The sequence below is a fragment of the Armigeres subalbatus genome, chromosome 1, assembly GCF_024139115.2.
Source record: "Armigeres subalbatus isolate Guangzhou_Male chromosome 1, GZ_Asu_2, whole genome shotgun sequence".
Lineage (NCBI taxonomy): Eukaryota > Metazoa > Arthropoda > Insecta > Diptera > Culicidae > Armigeres > Armigeres subalbatus.
This window is the reverse complement of record NC_085139.1, coordinates 172122959-172138587: the sequence shown is the minus strand read 5'-3', so window position 1 is coordinate 172138587 and position 15629 is coordinate 172122959. Positions and strand designations below refer to the sequence as shown.

At 28.2% G+C, this 15629-nt stretch overlaps 1 protein-coding gene across 1 annotated transcript; it reads right to left on the bottom strand.

The window, feature by feature from the left end:
• Positions 1–1525: 1525 nt before the first annotated feature.
• On the bottom strand, positions 1526–3999 carry LOC134208466 (protein tailless). Its single transcript, XM_062684397.1, has 2 exons — positions 3639–3999; positions 1526–2872 (listed from the first exon to the last, which is right to left on the bottom strand). The coding sequence occupies exons 1-2, from the start codon at positions 3709–3711 to the stop codon at positions 1752–1754; spliced, it is 1194 nt and encodes a 397-aa protein (XP_062540381.1). The 5' UTR covers positions 3712–3999; the 3' UTR covers positions 1526–1751.
• Positions 4000–15629: the final 11630 nt, after the last annotated feature.

Sequence of the window (15629 nt, the reverse complement as noted above, 5' to 3'; positions counted from 1 at the left end):
TATAAAAAAATCGGTTTATTTTAACTTATAACCGCTGTATTTTAGAATCGAAAGTACGGCAGCAAAATAAAATGTCCATGAAAAATTAGAAACTTTCCATAAAAAAATTGGAAATTGCCAATGAAGAAATCAGGGTATGAGCAATAGATAAATCTAAAATATCTACACTGCCCATGATCGCATAGTTGTAATAATTGCATTCTGTTTCATTTTGTAAATCGTTTGTCAATCCTCCCCACAAACTCAAGCATTTCCAGCTTACCACAGATAAGCAAAATAGTAAAGCCATTTAACTGTTGTGCGATTAGATGCAGTAAATCAAGCTTTCTGAACGATTCACAGGCTTTTAACAAAATGAACAAAAATGCGAGTGTTACAAATATGCGATCATGGACAGTACAAATAATGGAAAATTTCCATAAACAATTGAGAATTTTCCAGAAAACAAAAATTAATTAGCACAGCGAAAGTTGCAATTGTAAAAGAAGAGCTTTCCATCCAAACAAATCAAAATGTTCCACGGAAGAAATACAAAATTTCCATAAATAAATCAATATTAGCAACAAACAATTACAAAATTTTCCACAAAAAAGGAAATTTTTCTTTTTTCGTGGAAATTTGTGAAAACCCAACTTATTTAAATAAATTTATAACTTTTTTGTCCATAATTTCTCTATTATGACCTATAGTGGAAAAATACCAATAATTTAAGCTTCAGCATATCAAAATATAAAAATATGGAAAAATTCTTTTCTGGAAAAATCGATTTAAAAGTTCAGTTTTGATTGAACACTTTTTCTTCACATTGATTACCTAATTACCGAAGACACCAAAACAATCGATTAAGCGGTTTATTAGTTTTACTTTTGTATATGTTCAATGTGTTTCTGCTAAGGCCCTTATAAAACTAAAACGCAAACCAATAATGCAAATTATGTTTTTGATCATAAAGAATGTACATTCAAAATTTCTGGAAAATGAATGATAGCTCAATATTAAATTGAATAATCTACAAATACACAGTAACGGTCATGCCTGGGTATGAACCTAGTTCGAAAAACATTTTCTAAAAATTTTGCACCAATTCATGAGGGGTCGTGAGTCGTGTTAGGCACCACGCAAGGGACGCAGAGATAGGGGAACGAGATAGAGGTAAACAGTAAGCAGCACTATCCTTGTATGCGATCCTCGCACGCATCACCGCACTGTGAGTTGATTTCGGGCAGAGATTTCAATGCGTCAGAGTGAGACGAACGACATCACTGGAAAGGAAGCCATCATCACTGCCAAGAGGATTATTCAACAATACCTAAAAAAATATAATGCTATGGCATAAGCCAGCATGGCGGCATTGCTTGTTGTTCGAAGAGTTTGAATGAATGGATGCGTAGTTTTTTTTCTTTCGATCCCTTCTGAAAATCCGTCGGCACCAGATTCTGCGGAGTTTTGTGCAAATTATCGGTCATTAAGGAAAATAATCTTCTTTTCTAGGAGCATGGGAAGATTTCTAATGTATGATAAGATGTTTGTTTCGTTTAAATAATATATTTATTAGGCAACTAACCTGTATTTGCTCTAGCACAACAATTATACTTATTTAACTAATTAGCTATGGTATTTAAAAATTCACTTCCAGAAAGCAATTTTGATTATATTCTGATAAAATGGATATTTACACAAATCAATCACAGTCAATTTAACGATCCAGCGTTCAAGGATCGAATTTAAGATCTACAGAACACGACGTTGAACTATTTTTGTCTGTACAGGTCCAGGAGGATTTTCAGCAATGGAGCCGGTCCGATGCTTCTCCTGAAGAAAAGTTCTTCTATGGTGTAGGTAGAAATGTTTCGTAGAACTGGTAATAACTGCAACAGAAGTCGATACCGCTCAGCCGGCACTGGCCTACACGTTCTCACGTAAGCGGCGAGCGCTTCTTTGGCACCGTCCTCTAGAGCTCGCACGGCGGCACTTTCCTGGATTGATTTGGACGTCGATGAAATGAGATCCGATCCGTCACTGCTGCAGCTGGAGATGCTGCTTTCCGGGTCGAATTCCGTTTTGTAAAGCACAATGGCCCGGAGGTAGACGAACTCGTTGGTATCTACTCGCAGGGCGACGATTTGGGTGAGAATTTCTTGGAAGATTTCCACTTCCCGGATAATGCACTCTGGTATGGGCTCGCCTCTGTTGTTGTTCATATATTCGTACGACAGCAGAAGGTGATTGAAGTTAATCGGCAGCAGGTATTGGGCAATAGCAAGAATGAAAAATTCTCGCCAGGATTCCTCGAAAAGAACTAGTTGATCATCGAGGGGCAGCTTCGTGAAAGGAACCAGATTCTTGAGGAAGTTGATATTCATAAAGATCAAGTTGGCAGCCGATTCTCTGATGGCGTCGGTAGCGATCAAAGGATGGGGAGATTGCATCGTTGGAAACATCGTTGGCTGAATCAAGGATTGTGGACTCAAGAAAGCGTTTCGTTGCATGGTAAGATCAAGACCCATGGTTGTCTGGCCCATTGGAATTGGCGGTGGAATCATCAGCTCATGCCGTAGGGGCGTATCCTTTGTAATGAAGAGGGCCATCTGTTTACGTAAGGTGGAGCTTCGAGGTCCACGCTCGTGTTGAACTGCATCCTTGTTCATGCCAACCTCGAAGCACTTCTTCAATCGGCATGCTCGGCACTGGTTGCGATGAGTTTTGTCAACCATGCAGGGTGTCTCGGACTTCGACTTGCACACGTACTGTCGGCTGCGGCGTATTGATCTCTTGAAGAAACCCGCACATCCATCGCAAGCGTATATTCCGTAGTGCTTTCCAGAGCTGTGGTCGCGGCATACTTTGCACGGAACGTCGTAAAGAATCCGACCTGGAAGAGTACAATAAAGATAGGGGAAAATCCGTTAGAAAGAGTCGTTACTCCAATCAAAAGGCATCGAAAAGTACATCCGGGAATCGGATTGCAAGATCCGCCTCCGTTTGCAAATGTACCCCGCGTATGCGTCTTACTGTATGGGAACTAGGGAACCAGACAAAAGACCGGAAATGTTTTTATATGTATACCAGGAAAGCACGATGACTGCTCTTTTCTGTTGAATGTTTCTGCTCGTTTCCTTTTTTGTGTGCGATCTCACTCAAAAGACTGTGGTGATGAAAAAATGATTGTCGATTCGTTGAAGAATCTCCTGTAGTGACTTGAAGTGTTTTGTTTACATCGTTTTAAATATCTTTGCTATTCGGTTTGAAAAGGATATTAAATTCAAGTCACAATTCAGAATATTTGTACAAAAACAATTGAGCAACATCTTGAAGACAAATAGGTATTTATTTAGAAAAGCTTTCTATTAATAACTGAGGAAATGCTAATAGAATACTAAATTGAAAAGCAGGCAAAGTGCTAGTTGGAATGTTGAAGAATAAAATATTTATGTAGAATGGAACATATACACAAGTAGTTTAACTTCTCTCTGAATGGAAGATTCAGCTAAGTAATACAAGTATTCTGCAAATATGTCTGAACAAATCATTTGTTTGTTTGTTTGTTCGTTTACTTCATATCAAATTTATGTTATAATAATTGCTCATGAAATTAAAATGTGTAATTTCCTTTAATCAGTTTTCGCTATAATACTTACTTGAAGACGCCGGAATCCGTAAATGGTTGTATCGAGGATCCATAAGTTCAGGTGAGCTCACTGGAGACTGCATGCTTGCCAAATTATCCTTTTGTAACTTGATTCACGAGTAATAGTTCAGCAACTTTCGCTTTATCACTTTTCGCGGCAATAACGCACTTGCTTCCCACAGTTCATTTAAATATATCAGCTTTCACTTATCAATATTCTCGAGAAACACTTCCACAAAACAACAACTGTAATCCTTTTCGCACTTTTCTCCACGACGGGGATGATGCTTCTTCATTGAGAGCTTGACTTGGTTTGATCCAGTTTCGGCACGATTCAGGCAGTTATAAGTAGATCCTGTCCTATTTGACGCCCAAGCGCATATTGCACACAACTGCTTCCCTCTGATTGGATGCAGCCTCCAGGGACCTCTAGCGAGTGACGTTTACGAACCAACACAAACTCACCGGCAGGATAATGAGGGGCGGTCCTTGCTTACTGGCAACGTTCCCTCCCGGTTTGTTTTATTTCGTTTTCTGCTGCGGTTCATTCGTAACACTCACACAGTTACAAAGCGAAATTCATTCCGAATATAGATCCTGTCGACCGTATTCCTTACGATCATTCATAAAACGAGGGGTCGCGTCGGTACGCCGCGCAATACCTTTCTGCCCTCGATTAATTGTACTTAGGGTTGTATCTATTACGAACTGTGTTCGTCCCGGCCGGAGGGTGATTAGTCGAGGCAACGGCAATTTGCTGGACTAGCTGGTGAGAACTGATTTTTCGACTCGAAAGGAAAATAATAAAAAATAAATATGTGCCGCATAGATTGCGAGGGATGAATCCACCCTTCTTCAAAAAGAAAGCAACCGTTGCGTCGTCGTCGTCGGTGACCACAGAGCGCCGAAAGCCAGAGCACGGCGGTGTGGCGTCGAGATTTATCCAATCACATGGATTTGAGTGAGTGGAAGAACCATAAGAGGAACACGTGTCGTGACGCGTTTGCGTTGCTTGCCGCGAGTCCTTGCACGGAACTAATCTTTGTTCGGCCTTCGGTTCCCTCAATGACTGCCTTTTTATGCAAATAAAACGTACCAAAGGACACACTCGGCAGCGGGTGTCGAGCGGGTGATGACAGTCGTTACGTCATCTTGGCTCGCCCAACGTTGAGAGTGGATTCTTATTTGTCGCAAATTGACTAATGGGTCACGGTTCGATAAACATCGAAGGGGATTATAGATTGAGTGCTTCTAGGTTAGAGCAATTATTGATGGCTTTATTCATTCAATTATGCATAAATCGGAAAACTGTAATATTCCGTCATTTACAGCATAGAAAATATCGACCGATTTTTTGTTAAATGTGATACAAATGTTATGCAAATGTATCGTTTAACTTATTAGCTGATACATACTCGACCGAAGGCGTTTTTGGATCAATGTTCAATCGGAATTAAAAATGATCTTAAGTGCACAACATATCGCAATAATTTTACAAATACCTGAATAAGCAGATCGAATCGAGGGACTTTCTAAAGATAGTACGACAAGAAATTTGGCTCTAGGCACGCCTCCACCAACAATAAGTTTTCTCTTCGGTGCAGCATTCTGTTACTTCACTGAATTACAAGAAAAGGCCCTGATACTAAACTGAAATTCACATACTTTCGCACTTTATTAAGCTTAAACTTTATGTTCCCCAGAGAGTCCGAAAAGCGAAGCAATGTAGCAGGGCGAGCAGCCAATCGGGCTATCGTGGCTATCTCTAAACCATATTTTCAAAGATGGCGGACATCATAACTCAAAAACAATTAGTCCGATTTGAACGGTTTGAATTTTCGAAAACTACACCATTTTTCTATCATCGTACGTAGTCACGTAGCCGTTTTTATTTATCTTGAAAAATGGTTCTATGATGCAAACTTCTATACCATGATTTGTTTTCAAGACGTCGCCAATTTTTCATTTTTTACTAAATCACTTAAGGTGACAACACATTTATGGAAGAAAAGGGGAATATTATTAATAAAATAAATGGAATAAATGAGAAATATTATTATAATATCGTTGCCTCTATGGTGTCCTGCCCACCAATCAGCAGGTAGCCATCGGAGGTGCCACGTTGGAATTGTCCAATGCAGCCCATTTTTTGTGGCGGAAGACCTGCAGAATAAACATTTTGTATTTCATTTTTGTCACACAGCTTTTGAAAAAATCTGAAAATTACCTTTTTTAGACCACCAGAGTGTACTAACCTCTTAAGGGCCGATGTCCACGTAGCGGTTTTTTACGCGGCGTGCACGCAGCTTGAAAAAACGCTACGAGGGCATCGGCCCGAAGAGAAACTCTGTTCTATGACAGTTAAGACCAAATAGTATATCATAAAGGTATTTCGCGCTGTGAATTGAATAAATCGAGAATACATCTAATATTATAAATTATAATACTCGATTTCGTCATATGATAAAGATCAAAGCTCGATATCATTTTTTTAAGACTGCCTATATGCCGATTTGAAACTGCTTCAAACGTATTTTAAGCTATGTTGTTTTTTTATTCGATATTTTTTCTTTTAAAAACATGTTCATATCTTGTAGATTAATAATTAATAAGTAGAAACTTTAATGTGTTCTTTATTCAGGGCGCTGGAATCATCAGATTTTTCAATTATTGGTAAGCATAATAATCAATTATGGTGGGAAAAAAAAGTTCTGTCCTAAGACGAGTTTAGTGCTATTCCATTTGGATCCAGCACGTTGTGAGCTTTACACAAAGTATTCCGACCTGAACTGTAAGACTGTCTTTAGTGTCTCGTACTTGACACGACTATCGAATACGAGTCAAGCACGATACACTGAAGATGGCCTTACAGTTGAGGTCAAAATATGTATCTGTAAAGATTACAACGTGGTGGATCTGCAGTCGCCTCTCCACATCTCGATATTGAAGGGACCATCGAGATAGGGAGAGATCGAGCTAAGGAAGGAAAATTGAACTGGGTACTAGATTCAAAAATGCTCGTTGCTATGAAAAACGACAACAAAACAAATGTCGTTTCCGGTTGTTGATGTGTTTGTTGTTGTCCAAAGATGGTCTAGTAGTCTAAAAATTTGAACATATCGACATAAGGCGAGTGAATCCTGAACAAAATATGACCAGAACCCATTGAGATAGAGAGATATCGAGATAGGGTGGTTATCGAGATATAGAAAGCCCAAATGTATGTAGATTGAAGGAACTGAGGAAACCATCGACATAGGGAGAGATATCGAGATATAGAACATCGAGATGTAGAGAGTCGACTGTATAAGTAATAGTACTTAACTCGTCTTACGACAGGTGAAGACATTTTACTAAATGACCTTAATAACATGTAGAGATTGCCAATAAAAGAATCAGTTTGGAAGCAATTGATATCCCAAGAGAATTCTCTAAAACACATTTTAGCAATAAATGTAAAATCTACAATCTGCAATCATACTGCCATCATGTCTTACCTTTTCATAATTACAGTTTCGACACTAGGTGGTTCATATTTAATAAATGGTTTCATTAGTTCACACATTGTTCTTTAATGCCAAACTATTTAATCTTGTTCAATTCTAAATAGTAGTCTTTTGTTTCTTTCATTGCACCTAATTTGATAACAGTGGCCACAAATTTTGCACTACTTGTAGTTTTGAATAGCTCATGTAATTATTGAACATAAGTTTTCGTTTCTATGAGAACGGAAAGAAAGCAAATAGAAACGACAAAAACAATGCTGTATTCTTACAAACTAATGTTATTATTACGAAATAATAATTTTATTCTCTTCAATAATAATTATTGCAAATAAATAATGACGCGACCGTTTTTTTTTGTTTCGACTATGTACCTAAAATCAAAAATGTATACGAACATTGAACGAAATGAACATTGAACGAAATGACACATTATTGAGTACGTTTGAGATTAAATGGAACAAAACACTTATTTTATAAACATTGCGATTATAACAGCTGTCTAATTTATATGTATTTGTACAGCAAAATAAATATTTAGAGAACATGTGAGAAACGCATTGATATTTGTACGTCAAAGTGGGTGAATCCTATGCTTAGTTCCTCAAATAAAAGGTAAAAATGATCAACCGAAGAACGAAAATATGAGGTGTTACTATTAGTTTGGCTCACAGTTGCTACATCCGAAGACAATGGGTGAAATATAATTAGCTGCCATTTTTGTTACTGCTTTAAAATTTGTGCAATCAAGGAGGTTGGTGAATAATCTATTGACTCCTTTTTAACCTATAACTAGATCCTAGGCCAGAAAGCATAATCAATACAATTTGCATTAATTTGCTTTGTTCTTTTCGGTTATGAACGAAAACATGTCGTCTACCTCTGCATGCTAAAAAAAATGAGACGTTGAGGGAGTCAACCGAGTGTTGTTTTGATTACCTGCCTAATTTGCCGCCTAACGGTTCACACTGTCTACAGCTCAAAAAAGAAATAGAGGCGTTTTATTTTAGGCAAAACATTGCTTTTTTGATTCTGCCCCTGGGAATCCACACGCACAATAGGTACATTAAAATCATAATGTTGCTACTAATGATGTTGAGAAATGTGATTATGATGGGATGCAGTGCAATAATGAATGATGTCGTTGGCTGAGATTTCTTACCTCGAAATTTACCTGTTGGCTGGATCGTCAGACATGTGCTCCTTTTCGGCTGTTTGTCCTCTCATCCCGTTCCCCTTCTTGTAGACTGCTGCACACACGCTGTTCATGACAATTAGTATTTTGCCGACTCAATAGTTTTTTATGTGGAGATCAACTGCAAAAATTTATTTGTATATTGTTGTTTTAATCTAGTAAGAAGCATTGTAGACAATATAACAGTTGAGGTCAAGACACGCGTATCTGTCAGGTATTTCTGGCTTGGAATCTAATATGTAATTCCTTTCAGAACCCCAGAATTATTATAGATGACTTTCCCAAGAATATTCTGCAATGTATAGTGGAAAAAACGTCATGGTTTTCATCAGATTGAAAAGAATAATGTTGGGAATGGTTCTCAAGAATTTTATTTTCACTTATTTTACTGAAATTAGCTTTTTCAGAAATTCACTTTCCAATGTTTGTTTAGAAAATCATGTACGACTGAATCGCAAATTGGTATGTTTTCTCAATAAACAAATAACTGCACCAGAGCATAAAATATTCACTTTTATGAAGCACATTCACTCCGACTTTTGACATTCGTGTTTTGATTATTCAAAACATAGAATGACTTACTCAGTTTACTTCTTCATAAATTCATTCAATTGATTAACACTGAGTTTGGTAACTGCGCACGAAAAAAACAAAATTAGCCTTGATTATATTGACATTTGGCGCTAAAAATGCCCCTCAATTGAACGTCGGGATTAGATCTATGCGTGTATTTATTTAAATCATCAAACATATGTTGATTTTTACGATTATTTAATAATTCGTGATATTCATATAAATACTAACTGACCCATATTCATTCTGAAAATTGACGGTGCAGAGCCGAATATGAATATGTTTAGAAGTGAAGTGACAAAGAAGGCCGATGGTCTTTATTAAAAATAATCGAATATTTAAAGTTCTGAACTGCACCATCGCTGAAAAACCTTCTAAAAATCTAAAAATGTATAAGACTAAAAACCTAAAAATCTAAAAATCAAAAAATCTAAATATCTAGAAATTTAAAAACCTGAAAATTTGAAATCAAAAATCAAAAAATCTAAAAATCTAAAAATCTAAAATTCTTAAAATTCAAAAATTCAAAAATCTTAAAATAAAAATAAAAATCTAAAAATCTAAAAATCTAAAATCTAAAAATCTTAAAATTTAAAAATCTGAAAATCTAAAAATCTAAAAATCTAAAAATCTAAAAATCTAAAAATCTAAAAATCTAAAAATCTAAAAATTTAAAAATTAAAAAATTTAAAAATCTAAAAATCTAAAAATCTAAAACTCTAAAAATCCAAAAATCTAAAAAATATAAAAATCTAAAAATCTAAAAATTTGGAGATCTAAAAATCTAAAAATCAAAAAATCAAAAAGTCAAAATATTTGAGAATCTAAATATCTAAGAATCCAGAAATCTAAAAATTAGGAATTAAAATATTTAAAAATCTAAAAATCTAAAAATCTTAAAATCTGAAACCTTCAAATCCAAAAATCTGAAAATCCAAAAATCTAAAAATCCAAAAATCTAAAAATCCAAAAATCTAAAAATCCAAAAATCAAAAAATCTAAAAATCCAAAAATCTAAAAATTTAAAAATCTAAAAATCTAAAAATCTAAAAATTTAAAAATCTAAAGATCTTAAAATCTAAAACTCTAAAAATCCAAAAATCTAAAAAATATAAAAATCTAAAAATCTAAAAATCTAAAACTCTAAGACTCTAAAAATCCAAAAATCAAAAAATCGAAAAATCTAAAAATCCAAAAATCTAAAAATTAAGAGATTTAAAAATCTAAAAATCAAAAAATCAAACGGTCAAAATATTTGAGAATCTAAATATCCAAGAATCCAGAAATCTAAAAATTAAGAAATTGAAAAATCTAAATATCTAAAAATCCAAAAATCTAAAATCTGTCTAAAAATCTAAAAATCCAAAAATCTACTAATTTTAAAAATCTAAAAATCTACTAATTGAAAAAATCTAAAAATCCAAAAATCTAAAATCTAAAGATCTAAAAATCTAAAAATTATAAAATCTAGAAATCTAGAAATCTAAAAATCTAAGAATCTGATAATCTAAAAAATCAAAAAATCTAAAAAATTAAAATCTAAAATCTAAAAATCTAAAAATCTAAAAAATCTGAAACTCTAAATATCTAAAAATTCTAAAAATCTAAAAATCGAAAATCTAAAATTAAAAATCAAAAAATTAAAAAATCTTAAAATCTAAAAATGTAAAATTCTGAAAATCCTGAAATCAAAATTCAGAAATCTCAAAAATCTAGAAATCCTAAAATTTAATAATCTAAATGTTTCATAAAAATCTAAAAATCTAAAAATCGAAAATCTAAAAGTCTTAAAATCTAAAATTCTAAAAATTCTAAAAATCTAAAAATCTAAAAATCTAAAAATTTAAAAATCTAAAAATCTAAAAATCTAAAAATCTAAGAATCTAAAAATCTAAAAATCTAAAAATCTAAAAATCTAAAAATCTAAAAATCTAAAAATCTAAAAATCTAAAAATTTAAAAATCTAAAAATTTAAAAATTTAAAAATCTAAAAATCTTAAAATCTAAAAATCCAAAAATTCAAAAATCCTAAAATCTAAAAATCTAAAAATCTAAAAATCTAAAAACCTAAGAATCTAAAAATCTAAAAATCTAAAAATCTAAAAAATCTAAAAATATAAAAATCTAAAAATCTAAAAATTTAAAAATCCAAAAAATTTAAAAGCTAGTAATCTGAAAATCTAAAAATTTAAATATTAAAAATCTAAAATTCTAAAAATCTAAAAATCTAAAAATTTAAAAATCTGAAAATCTAAAAGTTTAAAAATCCAAAATCTAAAAATCTAAACATTTAAAAATTCAAAAATCTGAAAATCTAAAAATATAAATATCTAAAAATCTAAAAATCTAAGAATTGAAAAATCTAAAATTTTAAAAATCTGAAAATCTAAAAATGTTAAAACTAAAAAAATCTAAAAATCTAAAAATCTAAAAATCTAAAAATCTAAAAATCTAAAAATCTAAAAATTTAAAAATTAAAAAATTTAAAAATCTAAAAATCTAAAAATCTAAAACTCTAAAAATCCAAAAATCTAAAAAATATAAAAATCTAAAAATCTAAAAATCTAAAAATTTGGAGATCTAAAAATCTAAAAATCAAAAAATCAAAAAGTCAAAATATTTGAGAATCTAAATATCTAAGAATCCAGAAATCTAAAAATTAGGAATTAAAATATTTAAAAATCTAAAAATCTAAAAACTTAAAATCTAAAAATCTTCAAATCCAAAAATCTGAAAATCCAAAAATCTAAAAATCCAAAAATCTAAAAATCCAAAAATCTAAAAATCCAAAAATCAAAAAATCTAAAAATCCAAAAATCTGAAAATTTAAAAATCTAAAAATCTAAAAATCTAAAAATTTAAAAATCTAAAAATCTAAAAATCTAAAACTCTAAAAATCCAAAAATCTAAAAAATATAAAAATCTAAAAATATAAAAATCTAAAACTCTAAGACTCTAAAAATCCAAAAATCAAAAAATCGAAAAATCTAAAAATCCAAAAATCTAAAAATTAGGAGATCTAAAAATCTAAAAATCAAAAAATCAAACGGTCAAAATATTTGAGAATCTAAATATCCAAGAATCCAGAAATCTAAAAATTAAGAAATTGAAAAATCTAAAAATCTAAAAATCCAAAAATCTAAAAATCTAAAAATCTAAAAATCCAAAAATCTAAAAATCTAAAAATCTAAAAATCAAAAAATCAAAAAGTCAAAATATTTGAGAATCTAAATATCTAAGAATCCAGAAATCTAAAAATTAAAAAATCTAAAAATCTAAAAATCTAAAAATCTAAAAATCTAAAAATCTAAAAATCTAAAAATCTAAAAATCTAAAAATCTAAAAATCTAAAAATCTAAAAATCTAAAAATCTAAAAATAAAAAAAATCTGAAATTCAAAAAATCAAAAAATATAAAGTTCTACAAATCTAAAAATTTAAAAATCTTAAAATCTAAAAATCTAAAAATCTGGAAATCTAAAAATCTAAAAATCTAAAAATCTAAAAATCTAAAAATCTAAAAGTCTAAAAATCTAAAAACCTAAAAATCCAAAAATCTAAAAATCCAAAAATCAAAAAACCTAAAAATCTAAAAATCTAAAAATTTAAAAATCTGAAAATCTTAAAATCCAAAAATCTAAAAATTAGGAGATCTAAAAATCTAAAAATCAAAAAATCAAAAAGTCAAAATATTTGAGAATCTAAATATCTAAGAATCCAGAAATCTAAAAATTAAAAAATCTAAAAATCTAAAAATCTAAAAATCTAAAAATCTAAAAATCTAAAAATCTAAAAATCTAAAAATCTAAAAATCTAAAAATCTAAAAATCTAAAAATCTAAAAATCTAAAAATCTAAAAATCTAAAAAAAAATCTAAAAATCTAAAAATCTAAAATCTAAAAATCTAAAAATCTAAAAATCTAAAATTAAAATCTAAAAAAATCTAAAAATCTAAAAATTCAAAAATCTAAAAATCTAAAATCTAAAAAATTCAAAATCTAAAAATCTAAAAATCTAAAAAATCTAAAATCTCAAAATCTAAAAATCTAAAGATCTAAAGATCTAAAAATCTAAAATCTAAAAATCTAAAAATCTAAAATCTAAAAATCTAAAAATCTAAAAATCTAAAAATCTAAAAATCTAAAATCTAAAATCTAAAAATCTAAAAATCTAAAAATCTAAAAATCTAAAAAATTCAAAAATTCAAAAATCTAAAAAATCTAAAAATCTAAAAATCTAAAAAAAATCAAAAATTAGTAAATCTAAAATCTAAAATCTAAAAATCAAAAATCTAAAAATCAAAATATTTGAGAATCTAAAATCTAAGAAAATCTAAAAATCTAAAAATCTAAGAAATTAAAAAATCTAAAAATCTAAAAATCTAAAAATCTAAAAATCTAAAAATCTAAAAATCTAAAAATCTAAAAATCTAAAAATCTAAAAATCTAAAAATCTAAAAATCTAAAAATCTAAAAATCTAAAAATCTAAAAATCTAAAAATCTTAAAATCTAAAAATCTAAAAATTCAAAAATCTAGAAATCTAAAAATCTTGAAATCTAGAAATCTAAGAATTCAAAAATCTAAAAATCTAAAAATCAAAATATCTAAAAATCTAAAAATCTAAAAATCTATAAATCTATAAATTTAAAGATCTAAAAATCTAAGAATTCAAAAATCTAAAAATCTAAATATCTAAAAATCCAAAAATTTAATAATCTAAAAATCTAAAAATCTAAAAGTCTAAAAATCTAAAGATCTAAAAATCTAAATATCTAAATCTAAAAATCTAAAAACTTAAAAATCTAAAAATCTAAAAATCTGAAAATCTGAAAATCTAAAAATCAAAAAAATCAAAAAAATAAGAATCTAGAAAATAAAAATTGAAAAATCTAAAAATCTAAAAATTAAAAATCTAAAAATCTTAAAATCAAAAAATCTTGAAATCTCGGAATCTAAAAGTTTAAAAATCAAAAAAATCTAAAAAACTAAAGATTTAAAAATATAAAAATCTAAAAATCTAAAAATCAAAAATCTAAAAATCTAAAATATCAAAAAATATGAGAATTTAAAAATCTGAAAAATCTAGAAATGCTAAAATCTAAAAATCTAGAAATCGTAAAAAATAAAAATCTAAACATTAAAAAATCTAAAAATCTAAAAATTCAAAAATCTAGAAAACTTAAAATCTAAAAGTCTTAAAATCTGAAAATTTATAAATCTAGAAATCTAAAATCTAAAATCTAAAAATCTAAAAATCTAAAATCTAAAAATCTAAAATCTAAAAATTCAAAAATCTAGGAATCTAAAATCTCAAAATCTAAAAATCTAAAATCTAAAAATCTAAAAATCTAAAAATCTAAAATTCAAAAATCTAAAATTCAAAAATCTAAAAATTCTAAAAAATCTAAAATCTAGAAATCTAAAAACTAAAATTCAAAAATCTAAAAAATTCAAAAATCTAAAATCTAAAATCTAAAAATCTAAAATCTAAAAATCTAAAAATCTAAAATCAAAAATCTAAAAATCTAAAATCTAAAAATTTTCAAAATCTAAAAATCTAAAAAATCAAAAATCTAAAAATCTAAAATCTTAAAATCTAAAAAATCTAAAATCTAAAAATCTAAAAATTCAAAATCTAAAAATCTAAAAAATCTAAAATCTAAAATTTAAAAATCTAAAAATCTAAAATCTAAAAAACTAAAAATCTAAAATCTAAAAATCTAAAAAATCTAAAAATCTAAAAATCTAAAAAATCTAAAAATCTAAAAATCAAAAATCTAAAATCTAAAATCTAAAATCTAAAAATCTAAAAATCTAAAATCTAAAATCTAAAAATCTAAAAATCTAAAAATCTAAAATCTAAAATCTAAAAATCTAAAAATCTAAAAAATCTAAAATCTAAAAATTCAAAAATCTAAAATCTAAAAATCTAAAAATCTAAAATCTAAAAATCTAAAATCTAAAAATCTAAAAATCTAAAAATCTAAAAATCAAAATCTAAAAATCTAAAAAATCTAAAAATCTAAAATCTAAAAATTCAAAAATCTAAAATCTAAAATTTAAAATCTAAAAATCTAAAAATCTAAAATCTAAAATCTAAAAATCAAAAATCTAAAAAATCTAAAAATTCTAAATCTAAAATCTAAAAATCTAAAAATCTAAAAATTCAAAAATCTAAAAATCTAAAATCTAAAAAATCTAAAAATCTAAAAATTAAAAATCTAAAAATTCTAAAACTCTAAAATTCAAAAATCTAAAATCTAAAAATCTAAAAATCTAAAAATCTAAAAATCTAAAAATCTAAAATCTAAAATCTAAAAAATCTAAAAATCTAAAAATCTAAAAATTCAAAATCTAAAAATCAAAAATAAAAAATCTAAAATCTAAAATCTAAAAATCTAAAAATCTAAAAATCTAAAAATCTAAAAATCTAAAATCTAAAATCTAAAAATCTAAAAATCTAAAACATCTAAAAAATCTAAATCTAAAATCTAAAAATCTAAAAATCTAAAAATCTAAAAAATCTAAAAATCAAAAAATCTAAAATCTAAAAATCTAAAAATCTAAAAATCTAAAATCTAAAAATCTAAAATCTAAAAATCAAAAAATCTAAAATCTAAAATCTAAAAATCTAAAAATCTAAAATCTAAAAATCTAAAAATCTAAAAATCTAAAAATTCAAAAAAATTTAAATTTCAAGATCTAAAAATCTAAAAATCTAAAAATCTGA

What these genes read in the sequence shown, in the direction of transcription:
- LOC134208466 (XM_062684397.1), bottom strand. Translation starts at nt 3,711, where the DNA reads ATGCAGTCTCCAGTGAGCTCACCTGAACTTATGGATCCTCGATACAAC. An exon ending in ACGGATTCCGGCGTCTTCAA is followed by an intron (nt 2,873 to 3,638) that starts GTAAGTATTATA and finishes GTACTCTTCCAG; the next exon opens with GTCGGATTCTTTACGACGTT.